General features: G+C 40.1%; 3 protein-coding genes across 3 annotated transcripts in view; 2 read left to right on the top strand and 1 right to left on the bottom strand.

Annotated features, from left to right (window-relative positions):
* pemt (phosphatidylethanolamine N-methyltransferase) overlaps positions 1–15,887 on the top strand; it is a 50,044-nt gene extending 34,157 nt beyond the window's left edge. Inside the window, exons 6-7 of the mRNA XM_027005084.2 lie at positions 11,502–11,576; positions 12,977–15,887. Of these exons, the coding sequence (XP_026860885.2) occupies positions 11,502–11,576; positions 12,977–13,031 (130 nt within the window). The 3' untranslated portion in view covers positions 13,032–15,887. The remainder of the gene's footprint in view (positions 1–11,501; positions 11,577–12,976) is intronic.
* A 958-nt stretch (positions 15,888–16,845) lies between these two features.
* Positions 16,846–18,539, top strand: rasd1 (RAS, dexamethasone-induced 1). The gene is made up of 2 exons (XM_027005081.2): positions 16,846–17,192; positions 17,400–18,539. The coding sequence occupies exons 1-2, from the start codon at positions 16,922–16,924 to the stop codon at positions 17,924–17,926; spliced, it is 798 nt and encodes a 265-aa protein (XP_026860882.1). The 5' UTR covers positions 16,846–16,921; the 3' UTR covers positions 17,927–18,539.
* Positions 18,540–18,630: 91 nt separating this feature from the next.
* Positions 18,631–20,087, bottom strand: med9 (mediator complex subunit 9). The gene is made up of 2 exons (XM_027005086.2): positions 19,995–20,087; positions 18,631–19,582 (listed from the first exon to the last, which is right to left on the bottom strand). Exons 1-2 carry the CDS (start codon positions 20,069–20,071, stop codon positions 19,363–19,365), a joined length of 297 nt encoding a protein of 98 aa, XP_026860887.1. The 5' UTR covers positions 20,072–20,087; the 3' UTR covers positions 18,631–19,362.
* Positions 20,088–22,206: the final 2,119 nt, after the last annotated feature.

Here is a 22,206-nt window from a genome sequence, read left to right as displayed (position 1 = left end):
CTGTAAATGTGTGTGCAAATGCCAGATTCACCACACATTTTGACACATGTTGCATGCTGGCTAATACTCTATTCATGATTGTAAAGCATCCAGTGTAAGCTGGTCCATGTAATTATTGAACAAGTGTGCAGTTAAGATGGTTTTAAGAAATATTTTGTCAAATGTGGTCTTTGTAGTCTGCTGCATGGCAGATTTATTTAGTTAATTAATGATTAATTAATTATTTAATTAAAGAGTGAGTCAGGACTTCCTTGTTTAGGAGCAATTTCAGCAAACAGGCTGTTGATATTTGAACATTAAGAGGACAGGACATCATCAAATTGAGTCTGTCAACAACTTAGGTTAACAGTATTGCATTAATAATATATTGGACATATATTGAATTTCATGTTCAAAGAGTTGTTTTTGTTCCAATTTACCTTTTGTATCATAGTCAAGATGGTAGAGACTGCTAAATGAAAAGTTCATCCTCTTAGATTGACAGTAGTTGATAAGAGTGCTGGTGTAGTAATAAAGCCATTTTATTTAGGCTCTAGTGTTACACTGAGGCAGATTCTCTGCCTGCCCCTGGTCCAAGACCATAGTTCTGCCTGAACCACAACACAGGCCTGTTTTTGCCAAAGACTTCATTCTGTTTGCTACAATTGTCATTACTCACAAAGATGTGACAATTCCTTTACTCTGTCTCCTTCTCTGCTTATTATTATTATTATTATTATTATTATTATTATTATTAGTTATATAGTGCCTTTCTTAAACTCAAGGACACTTTATAGACAGATATCAGCTTTTTATAATCACTCACACACTGATGTGCTGTAAAATTATAAAAAGCATTCATTTCTAACAACCCTGTCAGTGATTTGAAAAACCTTGGTCATGTCTAATCTCTCCCTGCCGGGATTACATCAGACACGAATGCTGCTATTTTGCCTACCTGGTCATTTAGACGGCGAAACTTCGACATGCTGTACCCTTAAGCCTCCGCATGCTGACATCCATCAGATGCCTTGGCTGCATCTTAAACATCATGCTCGCAGTCAGCTTGTCCTGATCTGGCCCCAAGGCCCTGCGTGGGTCACCCAAGGCCTGTTTCAGAGCTGCAGTGGAAGCAGGAATCATAAGGGCTCTCCTCAGTGGGGCAGACTCACTGAGGTGCATCTAAATAAATCTTCTAAAAATACAAATTAAAAGCACAAAAAAGGACTGGACAGAATATGAATGGCTCCGTATTAAGTTTTCTAGTTTACCTTATTTAGGTTGACACAGGAGAAGAAAAGAAAAAAAACAGACTAGCCCTATGGGCTTGAAAAAAAATTAGCAAACTGTTAGACTAGCAGAAGTGGAACTATGATGCTAAAATGTTCGTGTTGTTGGTTTTTTTTGTTTTGTTTTGTTTTTCTTTCTAACTCACTTTTTGTGCCTAAACACACTATAGCGAGCTTAGCATGTGTCTTCATGTGTTCACCATGGCAACAAGGGCCAAACCTCTGCTGGCGACTGGCTTGCTTGGTTGCTAGGCAGCTGCTGCTAGTCCATGGTCTCATAATGGTCTCTGTTCTCTCTCTCGCTCTCTTTTGCTCTCTCTCTCTTGCTGTCTCTTGTAATACTTTTATACTATTTTTCCGATGCAATTCAGAGTGAAGTGCTATTATCGATTAGACATTTTTCATCTTTTTAATTCACTTTTATACCTCTCACTTCAGCAGTCTGCCTTGAGCACCAGTCGGTCCCTGCACTTATGTTCCCTTCACAACAGACATGGGCGTGGCTCATAGCCAAATAAGCACGAAGGTGTCACTGCCTCAGGTCCCACCCACTGCCCGTTGTGCAGGTGATGCTGCAGCTAGCTATGGCTTTTGGCTGCCCATCACTGGAAAGGGAAGTGGAAGGGCGGGTATTTAAAACCACATCAGTTGCAGTGGTGAACTGCTTAAATTTGTAGCTGTTCCTCAACTTTGCAAACATATGCATAGGGAACAAAACCTTTTTAAAAAATAACTTATGTAAATTGCTTTGGATAAGAGTGTCAACCAAAAGCTGTATTCATTCTACAAATACATTATGGTTTTGCAGTTACATTTCTTATTTAATTACTTTAAAATATGAAGGTTAATATTTAAAATAAAGTGATTTTGTTCATAAATACTTGTCTCTGTAAATGTGTATCGGTTCTCCCCTTACATTCAATCATTTTTTTAAACACTACCTAAAAATAATTTTTTAGGCATTGGAAGAAACTTCATATGAAATGCTGTAAATCTGGGTATCCTAATGGCATATATTCAAATGCACATGCTCCAAAAATACAATAATAGTTAGTGTTGTTAATTGGCCTGATTTGCGTTTTTCATGATTTCATCTTTCATATTTTTTGTCAGTTTGGAAAGAAAAAAAAAACCCTCTGGCAGTCCTCTCAGACTGGCTTGTTAAATATGACCATCCATGTTTCAGTTTGCATACAGCATTATACAGGTGTAACTATAACAAGTGATTAAACAGGGTTAACCCAGGCAGTGAGACAGGGGGAAAGGTTACAATGTTACAGGGTTACAGTGTTACAGACTAGTCTTTCTGCAGCCATGGCTGCAGTGTATTCCAAATTGTCATGGAGGTCAAACCTGTGGGAGTCTCTCTCTACCTTTTTCTTTCTCTCATTCTCTGTGAAAGTGTGCTGACATGCTTTCAGTAGGCGACTCACCCAGATAACTCTTAGCTTATTTGTCACCACACACATTAATAATTGCATTTAATAGGCACTTGTATATCCTTAGTTGATGAGGTTGGATCAGGTCAAGAGTCAATCGTATTATGTTGATCCTACATGAATCACTTGACCCATATATGGTCATTTTAAAAAATGACAAACTGACATTAGATCCTCTGACATCAAGGAATGAGCTATTCTCCTTAACTTAGGTCACTGCATATCATCATAGCACAGATATGACAAATGTAATGACACAGTGTACAATAAGATGCACTATTTAGCTGAAATGATACAAATGCTATCTGCACGTGTTCTCCGTGTATTTCCTGTACATGCAGAGTAACAACAGTGACCCAACACTAAAAGCAGATGTGCGGGGTGAAACCTCGTCCTTGACACAAGTGCAAACTCTGCGCGGTCTGTCTGCTTTCCTAACATGTAACCCGGAAGCAGTAATCCTTGAGTTGTGTTGCCTCAGCCTTCAATTTGAGACCCTCATGTGACCTACACTGGAGTGTGGGGAGATGGAGGGAAAGAGTGAATGGGAGATTTCTCTGTACCTTTCTCTAGCCTCCTAGCTTTTTGCTAGCCGATAAGTTTCAAAAATATTCCTGCATTCTTCATAGTTCGTACTCACAGAGCCTTGGGGATTTCATCTTCTGAGGCTGCACAATTTCTCCCACGTGCGCCCTGGCTCAGATGGCCCAGACGAACAGGCGTGCGTCATCGAAGACGTCACGTGGATTCGTCCTCTATGGGTGCTGAGGATATGATTCAGAATGATGTGGCCAGGACACATATACGTAGAAAACCTCATTATCACCCATATTTCCATTTAATGTCATTGAAACATCTAATTAAACATCTTTGTGTATAACGTGGGAGATACATGTAGGTCAGTTTAAAATATCTGTTTTGTCTAAGTCATTTAATATTATACTGCGTAAAGAAATGGTTTGGTAACTCTGATGGTTGTCTCATGGTCTTCTATTATGATCGGTTTTGTTGCAGATCTTTCCCGAAGTCTAAATTTGATCAATTCAGGGCATGGGCCTATACATGCTTAAAAGCTTCAATTATAAAACAGATATGAACCAAGATTTTCTGTTTCCCCCCCACTATTGATTACTAAAAGTATTGCTTCCCGCAGGATCCACGTTCAGCTTTCGATCCAAGTCTTTTCATTTGGTTTTCACAGTAAGGATGCTCCTGTTTCATTCTTCATTAACATGGCTGATCTGAATGAAGAATTAGACAGGAGCATTCCTACTGTGAAAACCAAATGAAAGGAGCTAGCTAACTGCAAACGTAACTTCCTTCTTTTACCCTGGGATCATTTTGGAAGTGCTCACGTGAGCAAAGTTCTGTTGCTGGAATGAGAACTCTGGCAGTCCATGTGCCCAGAAAACCGGGTGAAATGCTTTGCAAAGAAAAGTCATACCATATATTGCCAGTAAGACAACGTATAACCAAATCAACCTTCTTGTCAATTATGCCCTTCAGAAAAGAGGACACACTATGTATGTGACTTGGAAAAGAACAGGTACAGAAGTCTTAAAGCTTATTATATATGCTTCGGTTCTGTTCTGGGTAGACTGGTTAACTTAGAATTATTAAATAGTTTACAGCCACAAATTATATAAGTAAAGGCAAGACATCAAAATGTCATATTATTGGGGCACTGATGTGTGTTTCAAAAAAAAGGCAGAATGTTGTTGCAGAGAAAACCTTAAAAAATGTTTGTTGTTTACATTCAGACTCTGTTGATAATGTTGAGCTGTGAGTTGATGTGTGTTGCTAGGAGACGCTGGAGAGGAGGGGGTGGGGTGGCCTGCAGGTTCTGTCCTGGTCATTCATCCTAGCCTCCCTATAGACCAGCTGGTTTTCTCGCTTGCAAGACCATCTGATGGTCTTCTGTGCCCACCAGAGATTGGTGTGTGGGCGTGGGGTGGGGGGTGCTGGTGGTAGGGTAAAGAAGCAGCTGGTATTCGTGAGAGCTGGAGCATTGGTGACCGCCTCCACACATGCATCCAGTTAACCTAGTTCTTTCCCCACAGTGGGGCAGAGAGGGCGAGACAGAGGTACAGAGAAGGTGAGAGAGTGGCAGAAGGAGTAGATGTGGCAGAGAGCTTTTGGGTGAATGGCCATTAAGCGATTTTAGCAAAAGTGACTTTAAATGTCTTTTTAAAAATCAGGACAAAAAAGAACAAACAGAACATTGTTATTCCATAGCCCACAAACTTTGACCTATAGCCAAAATCAATTTTATTGAGGATTTTTTAAAGATTCTCATCCACAGGCACTTTACGGTCATCTGATAAGACAGTCAGCTGCTACCAGTGTTTTCACACAGGCCAAAAGTTCATGCACTCTACATGCCCTTCCTGAAGCCTTTAACCAACAGGATAAAACATGCAGACTAACTAGATATCATGTCTATTCAATTCACACTGCTTGAAAAATTCCTCTAAGTTCATTCATAGTTGACAGATATTTCTCTTTCCACCTTTCACACTTTGTCTGATTTGAACCTTGGACAGAAAAAGGAGTGCCCACTCACATGCCTCGATGTTTTCCATGCTATGAAACTGACTTCACTGGGTATGATTGCAAGATACGGCACATTAAAAGCAACTTGTTCGCAAATCCAGAAAATATACACAGAGACCAATTTAGCTTCCTGCATGTCATCTGCTGCTGTCCCCCTGCCTTGTCATGCACAGTTTGTCCACAGGTTACACAGTGGTGTGCTGTAGTCAGGTTTCAGTCTGGTTTAGCAAATGTAGACTAGACCTAGCATTGGCACACGAGTAGCCAAGTTTGAGACATGCTTTATTGTGATGTCCATGTTACTGTCACAAAAAAAGCCTTAGAAGCAGACTTTGGCTTCACACTGAAGTTCTCAAACAGGAGACAAAAGTAGCCTTTTTAAAGGAGCACTTGTTGTCACCAGTCATACCTCTTTGGCTTTGCCCCTCTTTTACACCCCAGTATTAGCTCTTCTTGCTTTCACCTGTCGATTACTCCCCATATCCTATTAACCCACTTTCTGAAATTGGAGCCTCAGGTGTTTCATGAGTCGGTGCGTCGCAGACGAGCTTGAGGGTGAATCTTTGAATGGGGGCCATGTTTTAGCTGGCTATACACCGTCACACTTGCCTCAGTGGACAAAGCTTTGAAATGAGAAGTTATTATGGTATAATCTGTGTAATTCTCCTGTTATCCCATATCCACAGAGCAGGGGCTACAATTTTGGCTGCGGATATGATGGTGGAAGTGCTGTTTCATACATCACTTCCAATTGGTTGACCTAGTTGTACTTCATCTAAAACTGAAATAAGTTAATTAAAACAGCCATGAAAAAGAAAAAATAGAGTTTTAATAAGTCTGTTTAAGTTAAATGCATGCTGAGATCCAGTTAGAAGGTGAACATTTTTATAATGTTTTATAATGGAATCACTGTGTTTTGTTTGGTTTTGCAACTGAAATGTGTTTAGGAAAAAGTGCATGGATCTGGTGTATGCCTTAGGGCTAGGTGTCCTTCTAAGGAGGTTAAGTCTCACTGGGAGTTCTAAATCTTATGATGCTTTATCTGTTAGTTCTAAATCTTATGATGCTTTATAATAAAGAGTGGATTGAAATGGAAGGGGTGTTTTACTATGATTGCAAGTGATGCAAGTGATATTAAAGATTTGTGTGAAATGGGAGCATAATTGCTTAGTCTTAGTCTTAGTCTTAGTCTTAGTCTTTTACCCATATTATAGGAATTGCCTACTCAAAATAATTCTCTTAACTGAATGGAAAAAGAATGTTAGCATCTTACACTGAAAAAAAATGAGATTCTAAGAATATATTCAAAGAAACTTGATCCTTAAAAATATACAAAAAAAACAAAACAATTAAACATAAGTTCATATTGCATTTAATGCTTGGTGTGTCTCCCTTTATGGACCTCACTTTGCTGCTGAGTCTTTTCTTGTAGTGGGAGAATGCATATAAAGTGACATGAGTGACCATTCTTCCATATGAAATCTCTCCCCAGCCTCTCCAGTGAAGGATCCTCCTGTTCAGCTTTTAGTAGAGTTCTTCAGTGGCTCTGATGTCAGGGGACTGGTATGGCCATGGTAGTAGCTTGATTCAGGTTTTCCTTGGATCGTTGGCCTGCCTGAAAAGCTTCTAAAATCTCCTGACATTTGAGAACATCATGTATTCTGACAAGGAAAACAGCTCCACCACTGCACAGATATACTACTGTAGTCATGGATTCTTTTGTGCATGACTAGGACTCTCATGGTTTACACTCACAGGTTCATTGATGCTTAGCTAACTCTGGGAACCTACTTTAGGAGAAAATAGCAGACACTATATGTCTGATCAAAGCTGAACTTCAAGTTGCTTCTTAAACTGCTCATTGGGAGATGGATGCTGATGAGAAAAGATTAACTAGAGATAGAATGACAGTGTGTAAAGAGCTCGATAGTTGGCAGTGCCTTTGTTGGCAAGCTATGGTTACCCTGACCTGTTGCAGTCAAGGCACCTGGACATCATCCCACTCAGCCTATCCTCTCCCCATCATCCTCCGCCTCTCGTCTCACTTTACTCCTCCGCTCTTTTGCTTTCCTTCACTCAGCGAGCAGCATTGTGGGACGGATGGAATTCAATCAGCAACGATCCTCTTGCAAAAATTTGGCGGAGATAATAAGATGATATTAAGGAGGGGATGAAGATAGATATGGAGAGAAACGGCACCTTCCCATTATTTGCCTGTGTGGAATATTTCAACAGTTACCTCGGACCAAAGCGACCTGGGTTAGTTCTGTTAGTCATAGCACTGGTCCTAGCCACCAAGCAAAATATAATCACATTTGGTTTGCAACATACGAATGGACAGATGGACTTTATTGATCCCCGGAGGGGAAATTGTGAAATTGTAGTGTTACAGTGGTGGCCAGAGATGACATTATCAGAGTTGACAGACAATAAATGAACACTACTCATTCACACTACACGTTTACACACATACACAATGCAGGACATCAGTGCAGGACACAAAATGGAATTAATCAGGCATTCATACTTAACAGTCGGGTGTAGTATTGTAGTATTAAAGATTTAGCTTGTTTATGGTGAATTTGCTATTGTTCATTCTGTTATGCCTCCATGCACAAGTGTCAAGTTAACACCACAGATATAGCCTTTTGTTCAAGTTCTTATGGAAAATAGGAATTTACATGTATAATTCATATTATAGACAGGAGGTAAAGAAGTCCATTCTAAAGGAAAAAAATAAAATAACAAATAATGCAGTTGGAGTTGGTTTGATGGCTTGTGGTTAACTAAAATCTAATCCCTGCCAAATGTTGGAACATGTGTGTTGTGGGATAACTTTTCATTGGGAACAGTTGAAGGGAGTTGGTGATCAGGTAGCTCTGCATGCTTGGATGAGTTACAGTTTTGGTGCTGAACAATTACAATGCCTCTTTTCTGTCTGGCAAATACTGAAGTATATTTGCCACAGAATTCTTTAGTGAAAGTGGAGAATTTTAATGTACAGAGCTGCTTTGAAACCACTATAAACCACCATCGGGCATGTCAGATCAGACCAGGAAGGGGCACCAGTGGCATGTGCGTCGCAGAATTTGTGTGAATTACTTATTTGTGCTGAATGTTTGTGCTTTTTTTTTTCCAACAGTGTAATCACTTCTGCTACGGGTGAATTTACGCATAACGAAATGAAAAATGAATATTGTATACTGTAAAAATAAATAAATAAATAGATCGATGCTGAACATATTCAACACACGTATTTGCACCTGGGTGTGTAATGTTAGGACAATGGAGAAGTGCCATTGAAGTTCCACTACAATATTCAACAGTAAAATATGTCCGATCTGAAAAATCCACCTAACATTATGTAATTTTTGCTCACTTGCAGTTGGGAGCTTTAAGACATTATAATAATCATAGTGTTGCATTCATATAACTGTTTCTAAACATGATAATATAGTCGTATTATAATTGGGGCATTGTTGTACATGTAAATATGGCAAATAATTCAGTTTGATTTGAGAAATAAGACTAATGCATGTGTAATTTCATTACATTGCCATATAAAAAAGTTCAACCGGTTGTACCATATTTTGATTATAGTTTTTATCATGTAATTGTAGGTTTGGAGTCTGTTTAAACTTTACGTTGAAGTGTTTAAAAGCATATACTGATTCCTACCCAGCCCACCTTTGCTGTTTTGTTTATGTTGTTCATTGAGGAGCCTGGGTCCTTGGATCCTCTCAGCGCTTACACTGACTGGCCTTCATTTTGCACAGATGTCCTGATCTTTCAGGTCATATTCCCTCCTTGAAAATGAACCTGTACAACTCCAAGTTGCTGCTGTCAGTCAGTGGGTCTGCCACAGCCACTCCAACCTGTGCACAAAAAACCCCCAAAACATTATTTGATATTGTTGTATTTACTTAGTAAATTACATAAAACGTATTAAAACATATATATGTTACATAAAACATATATATGTTTGGGATGAAAAAGTGTAAAATGGAACTCCAAAAATCAGCACTTCCATCGACTGCTTCTCTGCTCGGCATATGCTAATGCTGGGCTCACAGCCCTGACTCGCCATGCATCATGGGTAGGGGGTCATGAGTAAGGTGTCATGGGTCATGGGTAAGCAGTCTTGTCTTACTTATCAGCTGCTGGTGCTTGTGACTTTTCCAACGGAGAACTGGTCTTAACAGAAGTCCAGGTTCACAGGATCTGACGAAAAGGCATTTGTGGGGGTACGGGATTGACTGACAAACATGGGTCTGCTGACGATGACTAATCTTCCTCCACCTTGTCTGGAGCGTACTGAATGTGGCTCTTTGTAGGTGGAACTTTTGAATGCTTTTCTTTATGGCTGGACATTTATTCAGAGGCTGAGTTGAGAAGTCAGCTCTGGGCTTGCCTTTTCTGAACATTCAGTTCACTGTGGTGAACTGTGCATTTGTCAGGTTTTCTTCATATTGGGTATTATTCCTATTCATCATGCAACATAACTGAACCTTGTATCCTCATATGTAAAAGTTCACCATCACTCTAGTCTGTCCATTGACATGTTTACTGTCGTTTAATGTGGTGGTGGTTTTGTGAAGGTGTTTTTTCCCTCTCCACTGCAGCAAAAGGAGCTGTAAAAGGAGCTTGAGGCAGCCATAAAGGAGCTTGAGCCAGTCGTAAAGGAGCTTGAGCCAGCCATAAAAAGAGCTTGAGCCAGCCGTAAAGGAGCTTGAGCCAGCTGTGAAAGGAGCTTGAGCCAGCTGTGAAAGGAGCTTGAGCCAGCTGTAAAAGGAGCTTGAGCCAGCCATAAAAAGGGCTTGAGCCAGCCATAAAGGCCATAAATAGCTTGGGACAGCCGTAAAGGGTTTTCTGGTTTCTTCTCTCCTCCCTCTCCCCTCTCCAGCACACACATGAGCATCGGCCTCGGACCACGACAGGAGCTCTCTGAATCCATGTCAGCGTTTCTGATAGCTGCCTTATCTGGAACTCCCTTTTAGATAGAGGCAGATGCCTGAGTGAATCTCCCACACTCCAGGAAGCGTGAAATGCCCTGTTTGCCCAGGTGTTGTGCCTGTGCACGTGGAATTTCTTGGACATAGGTCAGATATGTCTTCCCACAGGCCATTCGGGCCCTGAATCAGGGAAACTGATAAACTGTGGGGACCACCACCACCACCATGTAACATGACTGTATATCTGTACATCTGTATATATAGATTTAAATTTATACTCAATTACCCTGTTACACAACAACTGTAGATATGGTATTATACAAAATGGATCTGTACATTCTGTAGATTGTGTACATATATACCCAACCATATACATTGTTCATTGTGTATATAATCATAATATACATATATTGTACATACATTGTTAATATATTTTTGTACATACATAGAATATATATATTTATCTGCATATATATATTTTTTTCTCTATGCACCCCTGTTTCTCTTCCTCAGTTTGGACAGAGCACTCTCCACCATTTCACTGCGCGTTATACTGTGTATGACTATGTATGTGACGAATAAACCGAACTTGAACTTGAACTTGATATATAAGTAATTTACCTTGGTACCAAAGAAGAAGGGCTTTGAACAAATGGATGGCTTGAATATTGATTGCAGGAACATATAACACATCTGGAAAACAAATGCATGTTTATTCTACAGTTGGTATATAGTATACAGTACATACTTTGTCATAGTAAATGCATTTATATAACAGACAAGATGTATATGTGTCAAAACAAACTTGTAAGTATGTGAAAGGTGGAATATAAAAACATATGCTTTAAGTCATGATCATATTTGATTTTTGCAGACCATACAGTGGTCAATCCAAGATGACAAAAAAGGAAACATGGGTGTAACACACCCATTTATCCCAGCTTCCTTTTCATTATCACTGCATTTACATGTCATGGTCACACGGAGCTGGTATTTAATGCCAAGAACTTTGATGACTGCCCCTCACTCTTTTGGAAGTATAGTTCCATTTGTGAACGCAAATCTTACCTGTGTATTACATTTATGGTATTTTGCTGATGCTTTATCCAATGCAACTTACAATTATGACTGAATACAACTTGATCAATTGAGGGTTAAGGGCCTTGCTCAGGGGCCCCACAGTGGTAATTTGGCAGTGGTGGAACTTGAACTGGCAAACTTCTGATTGCTAGTCAAGTATCATAACCACTGAGCTACCACTGCCCTATATGTTCTTATGTGCTCTGTAGGAATGCCAGTCCTGTGGGAGTGCTCCTGACGGCTGTGGTGGCTCTGTCCTACCGAGTGGCTATCGCATATGAAGGGTAAGATGGATATTTGGATTTATTTTTATCATTGTCATTTACCTCAGGTCTTTCCTCAAATTCTGCTTTTTTCAGTTAATGGCGCTTCTCTGACTAGCCCCAGCTTTAGTCTTTAAAGCTGTGCATGTTATTCAAAGTCATATTTATTGGTTATAGTTGCAAAGTCAGAGACAAAACTAAGTCATCAATCTTCAAAGTGTTTGTGCCCGATGCCGGGAACAAAAAAAAACACCTAATTTCAGTTCAGTAGAAAAAAAGTGAAAGGTTCATTCAGCCTACACACAAGGTAGGGCAAGCAGACTGAAGCCCACATTGACGTTTTTCCCACACTGCTGTGAAAGACAAGTCTGAGGACGCGATCCTCTCTTCTCCTTGGCGATAGGAATATGTCGGCATTGTTTTGCTGATGGAAGCTGCAAAGCAATTGACACATATGATACATAAACAACAACTAAAACAATAAAAGAAAAGACAACAGACTGGAGAGAAGCCAGTGGTCTGGCGTCAGCATGCAGCCCAGGTAACGAAGAGCATTCTAGAAGCACGCTCTATGACCAAAAATATTAACAGTCCAGCCCTCTCTCTGTTTCCTTTTAAACAAACAAACAAACAATATGAGCACCATTAAATTTACTCCCACTGTTCCATTCACAAAAGGGACCAAAATGTTACTAATGAAATTAGTGCCCCTCATCTAGCAGGCAGTGGGGAGACCACATGGGGAGACCATGCTCTCTTTTTTGGGCTGTGTAAATCCCATTCGCATTTCTGCACAGAAATATATACACCACTTCTCCTCTGAAAAGACATCTCTCTAATAGAAATCAGTAATGGCTTGTTTCCTTGGATATTACAAAAGCAATAGAAAGTTACTGTTACAAAAAAATGTTAGTCCTGATAGACTCTGGGAATTTTGGGTGCATCAGTAGTGTTGATTTGCTCATTCTCACTTTCCTACTAATTTAGTTGGACTACTTTTCTCTCTTTTCTTCAGTCAGCTCTTCATTTATCTCTCCCTTATCCTTTCATAGCTGTCTTTAAAGGAGATTTCCTTTTTCAAAAAATGGAAACATTTGCCAATTGCAAGTAAGAGCAAATATCAGCTTGCTTAGAGTGATCTCATTCGTACAATTCTGTCTGCGTGAACGTTTTGTTGCCTTTCACGCATCATCAGTCACATGCCTGGCCGAGAGCATAACTGCAGTGAAATGTTCAGGGGCACCCGCTAGGGCAGCGGGTCATGGGTATAGCCTGCATGTGCCATGATAAGCTGCACAAGTGGATCTGCTGGGCATGCCAGGAGCCAGTTGATACGACATGACGATGCACAAGATTTACAACATCCCCCCCCCACCCCCACCTCACCCCCCTCGTTTGTGTCCCTTATGTGGAATATATAGGCCATTCACAGAGGAGATCTACCGGAGAAGGAGCAAACGATGCCAGCACAAATAAGAGTGGAGGGGGTTTGCTTAGGGTTATCCCTGGACAAACCCACCCTGCTCTGGCCCCTCCACCCACCAGAAGTACATGGAGAGGACGAGGAGATGGAGATCACACGGTAACTCATATCAGCTCATGGCTAAAGGTCATCAGCAGCTCATCTCCAGTTCTCGAGCAACGGTTTCTTCCTAATGGTTCAGTCCTGTTAGACAAACTTTTTGTAAGTCCACTGACTCCTATTCTGCTGTCAGTGGGTGCCTGGTAACCATAATGTTATTCCTTTGTTTTTAGTTTATCTCCCTATAGAAATATTCCCTAATATTCCCTTTCAGCATGTCAATTAAAGCTACATTTCAGACTAGAGATAGCTGAAAGACCTTATAAAATAACAGCTACAGAAGGCACAGAGTAATTGAACCTGCTAAAGCTGCAAGTGTATGTATATATTTGTACGTAATTCCCATATCTGTTGCAATAGTATGACTAAATAAAAACTACTCGGTTTACCAGTTGCAAATAATAAATCAGCATATTATTTCCCAAAAGTCAGATGTGTGAATTGCTGTGCTGTCATTTTGACCTTATAGAAGATAATGAGATTTCTGTGAAGCCCGAAATGTAATGCTTAAAACAGTGTACCAAAAGTATGACATAGTCATGCCTTTTTTCCCTTTCCCAAAAGCTATAAACACCATACCTCACTGTCATGGCTCTGGCAGAGAGAGAGGTCAAGTAGATATAAAGAATGGTAAACCATGCACTAAACGGAGGGTACTGGGACAAAATCTCTTAGTTCCCTCACAGCAAACATGTTTGATTCCAGTCGATCAATCAGATGTTTGTATAATGAGGTATGGGATCATTTCTCCCAGTAATGGTCATTTCCTATTAGCTAATCACAGTGGCAGACTATTTGAAACACTAGTTTAAACTCAGCAACTGTACTATAGAGGAGGAATTGATTAGAATTCTCTGGTTCCATTATTGCATTTACTAAGATGAATCGTGACAAGCTGCACATGGTCCTTTCCTACATACCATAACTACAAGCCAATATATTGGCTCTGGCACTTGTGAGTGTGATTTGAATGACTTAACTGACTCTGTAAATTAAATCATCAGGAGCTCTTCAACAGAAAGTACCTTATGGCATGTATATAAGAGAAATAAGGGCATTTCACTTAAAACATCAACTCATCAGCCAAATAATAACTCATCCTGACTGTAGCGGGTTAAATTCTAATGTTGAAATGCTACTACAAAACATGTATTTCCTTCTTGGATAAAAGTAAAGCACATCAGATTCAAGGTATTAGACTACAAATATTGGAAGGAAATATTGAAGTGTAACTTATGTTACACCTGTGGAAATGCATATAAACCAAGCATAGTGGTCACCTGTCCAGAGAATGTGTAAGCTAAAGTGTTTGAAGAACACCACTCCAATCTGCAAGAGCTAACCTCGCTGAAGTGGTCCTGGATCTCACTCGCATACTTATAACACTATAACAATTTCCAGTGACTATAAGTTCTCTATAAGACAAGGCACCCTGAGGACTTATTTTATGTTCTAATACATATTCAGTCAGTCATGGCACAAGTGCAGGGCCAAAATGTTTTCTAAAAGCAAATAAAATTATTTTAACATCTGTAAATTACTCTGGAGGTCAATGAAAAGATAATAGGATAGATAGATGTACTGTTTGCTTTACCCAATTCAGGTAAGTAGGAAATTTTGCACCAGTTTTCCTCTCTCTCTTTCTTTTAGTGCAAAGTGCATTACAGTAGTCTCACCAAGAAATTCTACCTTAGTTACTAGGGAACTATAGGACTGTGCTTCAGTACTTGACAATTAATTGCATAGAGCACACTCGTGTTATCCCTTCGCTTCTTAGTATCGGAGAACAGGAGGACTGAATGGGCTTGAGTGTCCTCTCTCTTGCCTGTTCAGACCTATGTTGGTGGCTTGTAGAATGGTTGCGAGGTTTTCACATAGAATAGGCTACACTTTTCCACAAAAAAAGTGCTATTATATTGAAGTAGAGTTTTATGTACATGTCCATAAGTAAGAAAGGAGCAACTGTGCTGATGTCGCTGTGATTAAACCGGTAGTTTAGGGAAGGCTCAGCTAGACTTCCTTCACGCTGACTGGCTGACAACTGGCTCAGTGTGTGCGCTCGTTTATGCCTGGCCTTTCTTTATTCACAGCTATAACGCATGCTTTGTGCGGTAGCTCTCGCCCTCTCTCTGTCTCCAGTTGATGCCTCTCCTCTCCAACATACCTCACTGCCATTCCTTGCTTGCTATCCCGCTCTCCCTTACGTGTACTCTTTCAACCAGCCTGTATCTTTGGCTATGAAAAAGCTGTTCCCACATCCGTGACCTGCACTGTTCAGGCAGGTTGGCGGTGAGCTTGCCGCACAAACTTTACTGTGAAATTGACTAGTGAAATGACATCGTCATCTCTTAGGGTTCCCTCTATAATGAGGTAGTCTACGTGTTATCAAACTAGAGGTTGCGTTATTGTTTGCTTTTACAGAAGTAATCTCTCCTAGGCGTACTTTAGCCTATGTCTGTAATTAGAGTTTAGTGAAAACCTTGTTTTAATTATGTAATCTTAACATATGTCTTATGATGAAGTAAGCCCAATGTGCAACGTGCTTTGGCTTAGGCCGAAACTACCATTATTTTCCCCTTCTTTATACATTGTGTATGTAAGCAATATGTGAGGACACCTTGTAATCCATGAGAGTGTTTCTTTACTTGGGTGCAATCTGCCACACTCATATTGACTTTTCCTGTGAATACAATGCAAGTTCTTATTTGATGGTTTTCCCCTGTATGTCATTAAAGCTCTAATGCATTGCCTATATGTGTCATGTTCATTTGTGCTGCTTGTGACTACATTTCAGGTATAATAAAAAATAAGATAAAGTAAGGAAGAAAATCACTGGTGAGGGGTGGGCTGGAATATCATAATCAAGTTTTGAGGTTTGCTTGTGGGAGCCGCAGACTAATTTATTTAAAAGAAAATAATTTTATAATAAGTTAGTTAAATGATCCTCGATTTTACTTTTCAAATTGTTTTACTGATCGTTCGACTAGAAAACCTTACGTACTCAAATTGACAAATATGCACCCTCTTGCGGTATAGACAGGTCAAACAGTTTTTGCGCGGTGCGCAAAGGAGAAGTAAAGCACTTCTTCCACCGCGAAGAGCACTAAATCCATCAGAACAGCCTTATCATGGAGGAAATGTCATATTACTCAGATCATTTAAAAAAACAGCTAAGCAAATTCAGGGCTAAATTCTGTCACTGCCGAAAAGGGGGAATTAATTTCTATCTTTAGTTTAATTGGTTTGTTTAGGTGAGTGATTTAGTTCGATTTAGTTCCTCCTACAGGAAGAAGTTGCAGAAGAACTACTTTCTTCAAAAATAAGAGTAACACTCCATTTCGTGATATTCCATTTATGTAAAGATCCATCAAACTGCAGAATAGAATGCAAATCCTGTTAAATTAGGTTGTGTTCTTTTGAAATATTTATTATAAAGAATTCGAATTTTGCCATAACCACCTTTTCAGGCGCGCAATGTGTGTATCTGCATCTTTTTCAGCAGCTCTTATTAACCGGGCGAGAGTTTCCAGTGTTTCACTGTCACCGCAAAGTAAAGCACTTGTCTTAGCTTGATCTTTGCGGAATGACGCATCATACGCTACGCTACCCGTTACATCTCAGCCAAGAGCCGTAATGACGCCTTTGGGAGGAGGAGTCCTGAAGACCTTTAAATAACCGACCCTCACCACTGGAGTTAGAAGCACATTTCATCCTTTCCAACGCGAAAGGATACACAGTAATTCCTGGCTTCGCGTGTTTGTGAAACTACAGAAGACCCTAAGCCATGATTAAGAAAATGTCACCTCCGGAGAATGACTTTGACATACCTGCGAAAAACTGTTATAGAATGGTGATTCTGGGATCCACCAAAGTTGGAAAATCGTCTATAGTATCCCGTTTCCTGAACGGTAGATTTGATGATCAATACACGCCGACGATCGAGGACTTTCACAGAAAGCTGTACAGCATCAGGGGTGATGTGTACCAACTGGACATTTTGGACACTTCAGGGAATCATCCATTCCCTGCTATGAGAAGACTGTCCATACTTACAGGTAAATGAACTTTTATTAATATCTAACAGAACACATGGAAAACGCAATGCTGTAGTTTGAAGTTCATTTATACCCCTTATGTATCCTGATAGTCTGGAAGAGAGCGCACGTCTGCGTAAAAATACAAAGATATTTAAAGTAACTTTTGAGATTGCGAATGGGGCTACTGGACCTGTACTTATGTTTGTGCGCTTTCGTTCTCCGCAGGTGACGTCTTTGTCCTGGTTTTCAGCGTGGACAACAGAGAGTCTTTTCAAGAAGTGCAGCGCCTGAAGCGTCAGATATACGAGACCAAGTCCTGCCTTAAAAACAAAACCAAGGAAAACATTGACGTGCCGCTCGTGATTTGCGGCAACAAAGGCGACCGCGAGTTTTACCGAGAAGTCCAGCGCGAGGAGATTGAGCAGCTCGTGGCGGGAGACGAGCAGTGCGCATATTTTGAGATCTCGGCCAAGCGTAACACTAATGTTGACCTGATGTTTCAGAGACTCTTCACCATGGCAAAACTACCGAACGAGATGAGTCCGGACCTCCACCGTAAGGTCTCGGTGCAGTACTGTGACATGTTGCACAGAAAGTCTTTCAAAAACAAGAAGCTTAAAGACGGCGACGCGTATGGAATCGTGGCACCTTTTGCGCGCCGCCCCAGTGTGCACAGTGACTTGATGTACATAAAAGAGAAGGCGGTCGGGGGCAGCCAGGGCAAAGATAAAGAGAGATGCGTTATTAGCTAAGACTGACCCGACGAAATTGTGATGTTTCCTTCTCGAGATGAAACAGTTGAGCCACAGGCGGACGGACGTGCACACGGTTGTTATGCCCTTCACTCCGTGCGGTGACGCCGAGAGTAGCGTTTGAGCACGGGTGGAAATGTCATGGGCTTGAACCGTCACTTCGCGACGCGAAAGCGCGTGTTATGCCCACGAGCTGTTCACAGAATGTCCCTTTGTTCTGCTCAGTCAGAGCGCTCTGTAACGTGGCTTAATTACTTGTGCTACTCAACAAACAGCGTAAAAAAAATAGCTTGTTTCATCTGCATTTTATTTTTTACTTTTTTGGGGGTGAAAGCACATGCCGAGCGTGTGGGGCTGCAATGTTAAAAATAGATTACTGTTGTTTACATTTTGTTATACTTTATACCAAATACTTGAATGTTGTTTTCTAACATTTTTATTGTGAATGTATATTTATTATTCTATGTCATTGTACATTTTTGCAAATAACAGGATATTATAAATAAATTGTCAAATAAGCCTATTCATTTTTGCTCTTCGATCTAGTTGATGAGTGTGGGATGGATAGGAACAATGTAGCGCGCCCGTCTTCCATTTAAACTAGTCACTTAGTAACCACATCACAAAGCAAACTGAACTCCGTGTATCCGACATCGATTTATCGCACATAGAATAGTCCGTGAAAATGTGATAAACATCATAACTTTATCGTAGCCAGATTCAGTTTATTCATCATGTACAGAATGTCACAAAGAAACCATAGCCTATTATAATAAGTGAACTTCCCCTTATGCCACAAAAAGAAACTGTAGCCTATAAGGGAACTTTCCATGCACAATTTGATTAGACTATAAAAGTAAACCTTAAAGCTTCCCATCCCCGTAAGTCATTGGGACAGATGGATAGACTCATTTACTGCAGACAACAGCCTCCAAGAATTCTTATGATTGCATAACATTAGCTTCTATACGACTGGCTGCACATTCAATGAATACAGAACTGTATAAAGACATAACAGATCTATTGTAAACAATCCATTTATGGCAAATAACCATGTAGTTTCCACCAAAGCTTGTATTTTTGTAATGGCAGTCACTTAACTGTGTCCATACTTTTGACCATACAGTGCATGCTACAACTCAAAATACAGATCGACATGTTTACACATTTATAATAGTTTATTAGACAGAGTTCAGTATATAAATTCAGTTATTTTTGACTAATTTAATGACAGCGCAGCTAGGTCCAACATTCGCAAAAATTGCAAACGTAGATGAATAAATAATGCAGTCTCACTGGCACCAATAAGGACTGATTCCTTTTCAGAGTTGTGGCTTAGTCGAATAAATCCTTTGCAGACAATCGTTTTTTTTCTTTAATAAATTATCCACCTGCACTTTTCGTCCTTTTTACGCAACAGGCTCCGGTCACCTTAATCAGGAAGGTTTGGGAATGTCGAACATGCACAAGCCCTTGTACTTCTGCAACAGCTGATTCTTTGTGCGGACCTGATCCCTCAGAGTGCAGAGCTCGTGCTGCTGTACCTCGGGACTCACGTCGATGCCGGGCATAGCTAAAATCTGCTCGCGTGCGTCTTGAATCCTTGTCCTCAACTTGTTTAATTCCTGGTGGACATCCTGACTGTCTTTGTCCATGCTATTGACGCAGAACCAATGTTAGCTAGTATTAACACAAACGGACGCCACACGAAAACACTATAGCGAACGACAAGAAATAACTAAAATATAGCTAGTTAACGATAGCTACCTTATGAATTATACAAATAAATATTGACTGCAGTCAACAAAGCATTTTTTTTTCAGATACAGACGCAAGATTTAAGACAGAAGATATCGCCATCACACTAGATATTTAGCTATCTAGGTTAGCTTAGCGTTAGTTATCATTTGCCCGGTTATTAACTGGTTAGCCAGGCCTAGCTAGCTGGTTAGCTAACTTGCCAAGAAACAATTGGTTTACGAAAACAAGTTCCATACATGATCGTTTTTGATTAATACAGACTGCTTATCATATAAGTGCATATATCTTTAAAGTAAACCCTACTTACCCTTTGATAATATCGTGTATAAGAGGTAAAAATGAGTAATCTTCTACCTCTTCTACTACCGATACAGTAGTCGCCATATTTGTGTGACTAATATCTGACGCATATTTTTTTGCGTCATAAGCATGTGGCGCGGTGGTGTCAGCTAAATGTTTCCCATGTCCAACACTGTGACGTTTCTTTGTTTTAGCGTTTCCTTATTATTATTATTATTATTATTATTATTATTATTATTATTATTATTATTATTATCATTTATTTATTTATTTGGATTTTGTTAACAATCTAACATTTTTATTTATTAAAAGGGGGTTAGTGGTACCAGAGTTCTGAAGATTTGTCCACCACCTTGCTGAAATGTTCTGCCATAGCACAGATGTATGAATTATAAACTCCCTATCTGGAAAGTGCCATTGGAATATCTACTTTGGTCGTTTCGGTCTTGGTGTGGTTTTGGAACTTCTTAAAGAAACTAACACAGTGTATTGTGACATGTTCAGTCCACACTGTTCCATGGTTTTCTTCCCAGACAAAATTTTCTGCTGACCAGTGGAGTGTTTTCTTAATAATTGTTCTCTTCTTGTGACATGTCCTTAAATCTCCCTACAGTGGAACAGGGCTGGGGTGTTGGAGAGAGGCATGGGAGTTGTGACAGAGTACTGCTGAACCTCCCATGGTCATTGCAGTCAGACCTGAGAGAAGCAGCCCGATCTGTGTGTAAGGATAAGTAAGGTATGATAGTTGGGCATCATGCTGGACAAGTGCTGTTATGAGATGGAGTAAAAATGGAGCATAAAGATACACCTTTAACTCTGAAGAAGGACTTCTGTTAAAAGAAGAGTTTCCAGCAGTTTACAAACCCAGGGCTAAGTCTTTCATCTCTTGGTAATGCATTTGGATCCCATTGTGCTGTGGGAACAGCAGACAGGAGGGAATAGACCAGGTCCGATGTGGGTACAAATATATATAGTCAGTGTCAGGCTCCAAACAACCAATTCGTTGTATATCAGCTGTGCTCCTAGTTTACTGGGACAAAATCCTGCAGATTTACCAGCCCCTCCTCAATAGCATCCACCTAGCCCGGGGACAGTCCAGCCATTTGGATATTTCAGCTGCTTACTTGGTTGTTAGATCACATCATTGTATTTTCTTTGCATTGTATGTTTCTCTTTCATGCTTTCCATAGTATTATGTTGACATCAGTTTTCCACTCTTTCAGAATCCCCCAAAATGGCAAATTGGAAGGTGTATGCTTCAGCGAAATCATTTTCAGGGTGACCCAGTCTTGGGGCTTTTTGCAGCTGTCCACAAACCTGCTTCTTCTTCAGAATTGCTTCTGCCGGTTGATCTGCTTCAGTTCTCTGATGTATATGAGTGTGTGCCTGTTCAGGTCACAGCCGTCACAGTTGGCATAGCTGGTCATGTATTAAGACATGTAAACAGGAGTATGTAAGAAATCAGAGGAACAAGATGCACTACTCAACAACATATCAACAGAACCTCCCTCCACTTATACAGACATGGAAAGAACAGGCCATTCTCTTCTTGCTCTTGCTCTCTTTGCCGTGAGCTCCGAAGTTATGTAAAATCTTTTTTTTTTCTCCCTCATGATTTCCTGGCCTTCAGTCAAGCTTAATTACAGCTTTGTTTCCATCTCCAATACATGAGAGATTCATTTTTCCTGCATCACTCCTTGTGTGAGTCAGATTTTATATATACATAGACACACACACACACTCACTGGGTGCACAATTATTAGGCAAGAGTATATTTTGACCATATCATCATATTTATGCAGATTTTCCAACTCCAAGCTGTATAAACTTAAATGATTGTTGTATTTATGCATATCAGGTGAATTTGTATTTGTGTAATGAGGGAGGGTGTGGCCTAAGGAGATCAAGACCCTATATCAAGATGTGCATAATTATTAGGTAGCTTCTTTTCCTCTGGGCAAATGGGCCAAAAAAGAGGTATAACTGGCTCTGAAAAAAGTCAAAATTCTGAAAAGTCTTTCAGAGGGATGCAGCACTCTTAAAATTGCTAAGATATTGGGGCGTGATCACAGAACCATCAAATGTTTTGTTGCAAATAGTCAACAGAGCCGCATGTTGAGAGAAAAATTTTGAGAGAAAAAACACCCAAAATAACTGCCAAAGATTTGTGAAGAATCAAGTGTGAAGTAACCAGGAACCTATTATCCTCCAGTGCTCTC

This window comes from Electrophorus electricus, chromosome 14 (assembly GCF_013358815.1).
Source record: "Electrophorus electricus isolate fEleEle1 chromosome 14, fEleEle1.pri, whole genome shotgun sequence".
Lineage (NCBI taxonomy): Eukaryota > Metazoa > Chordata > Actinopteri > Gymnotiformes > Gymnotidae > Electrophorus > Electrophorus electricus.
The sequence above is the reverse complement of the archived record's forward strand: the minus strand, read 5'-3'. Positions and strand labels throughout refer to the sequence as shown.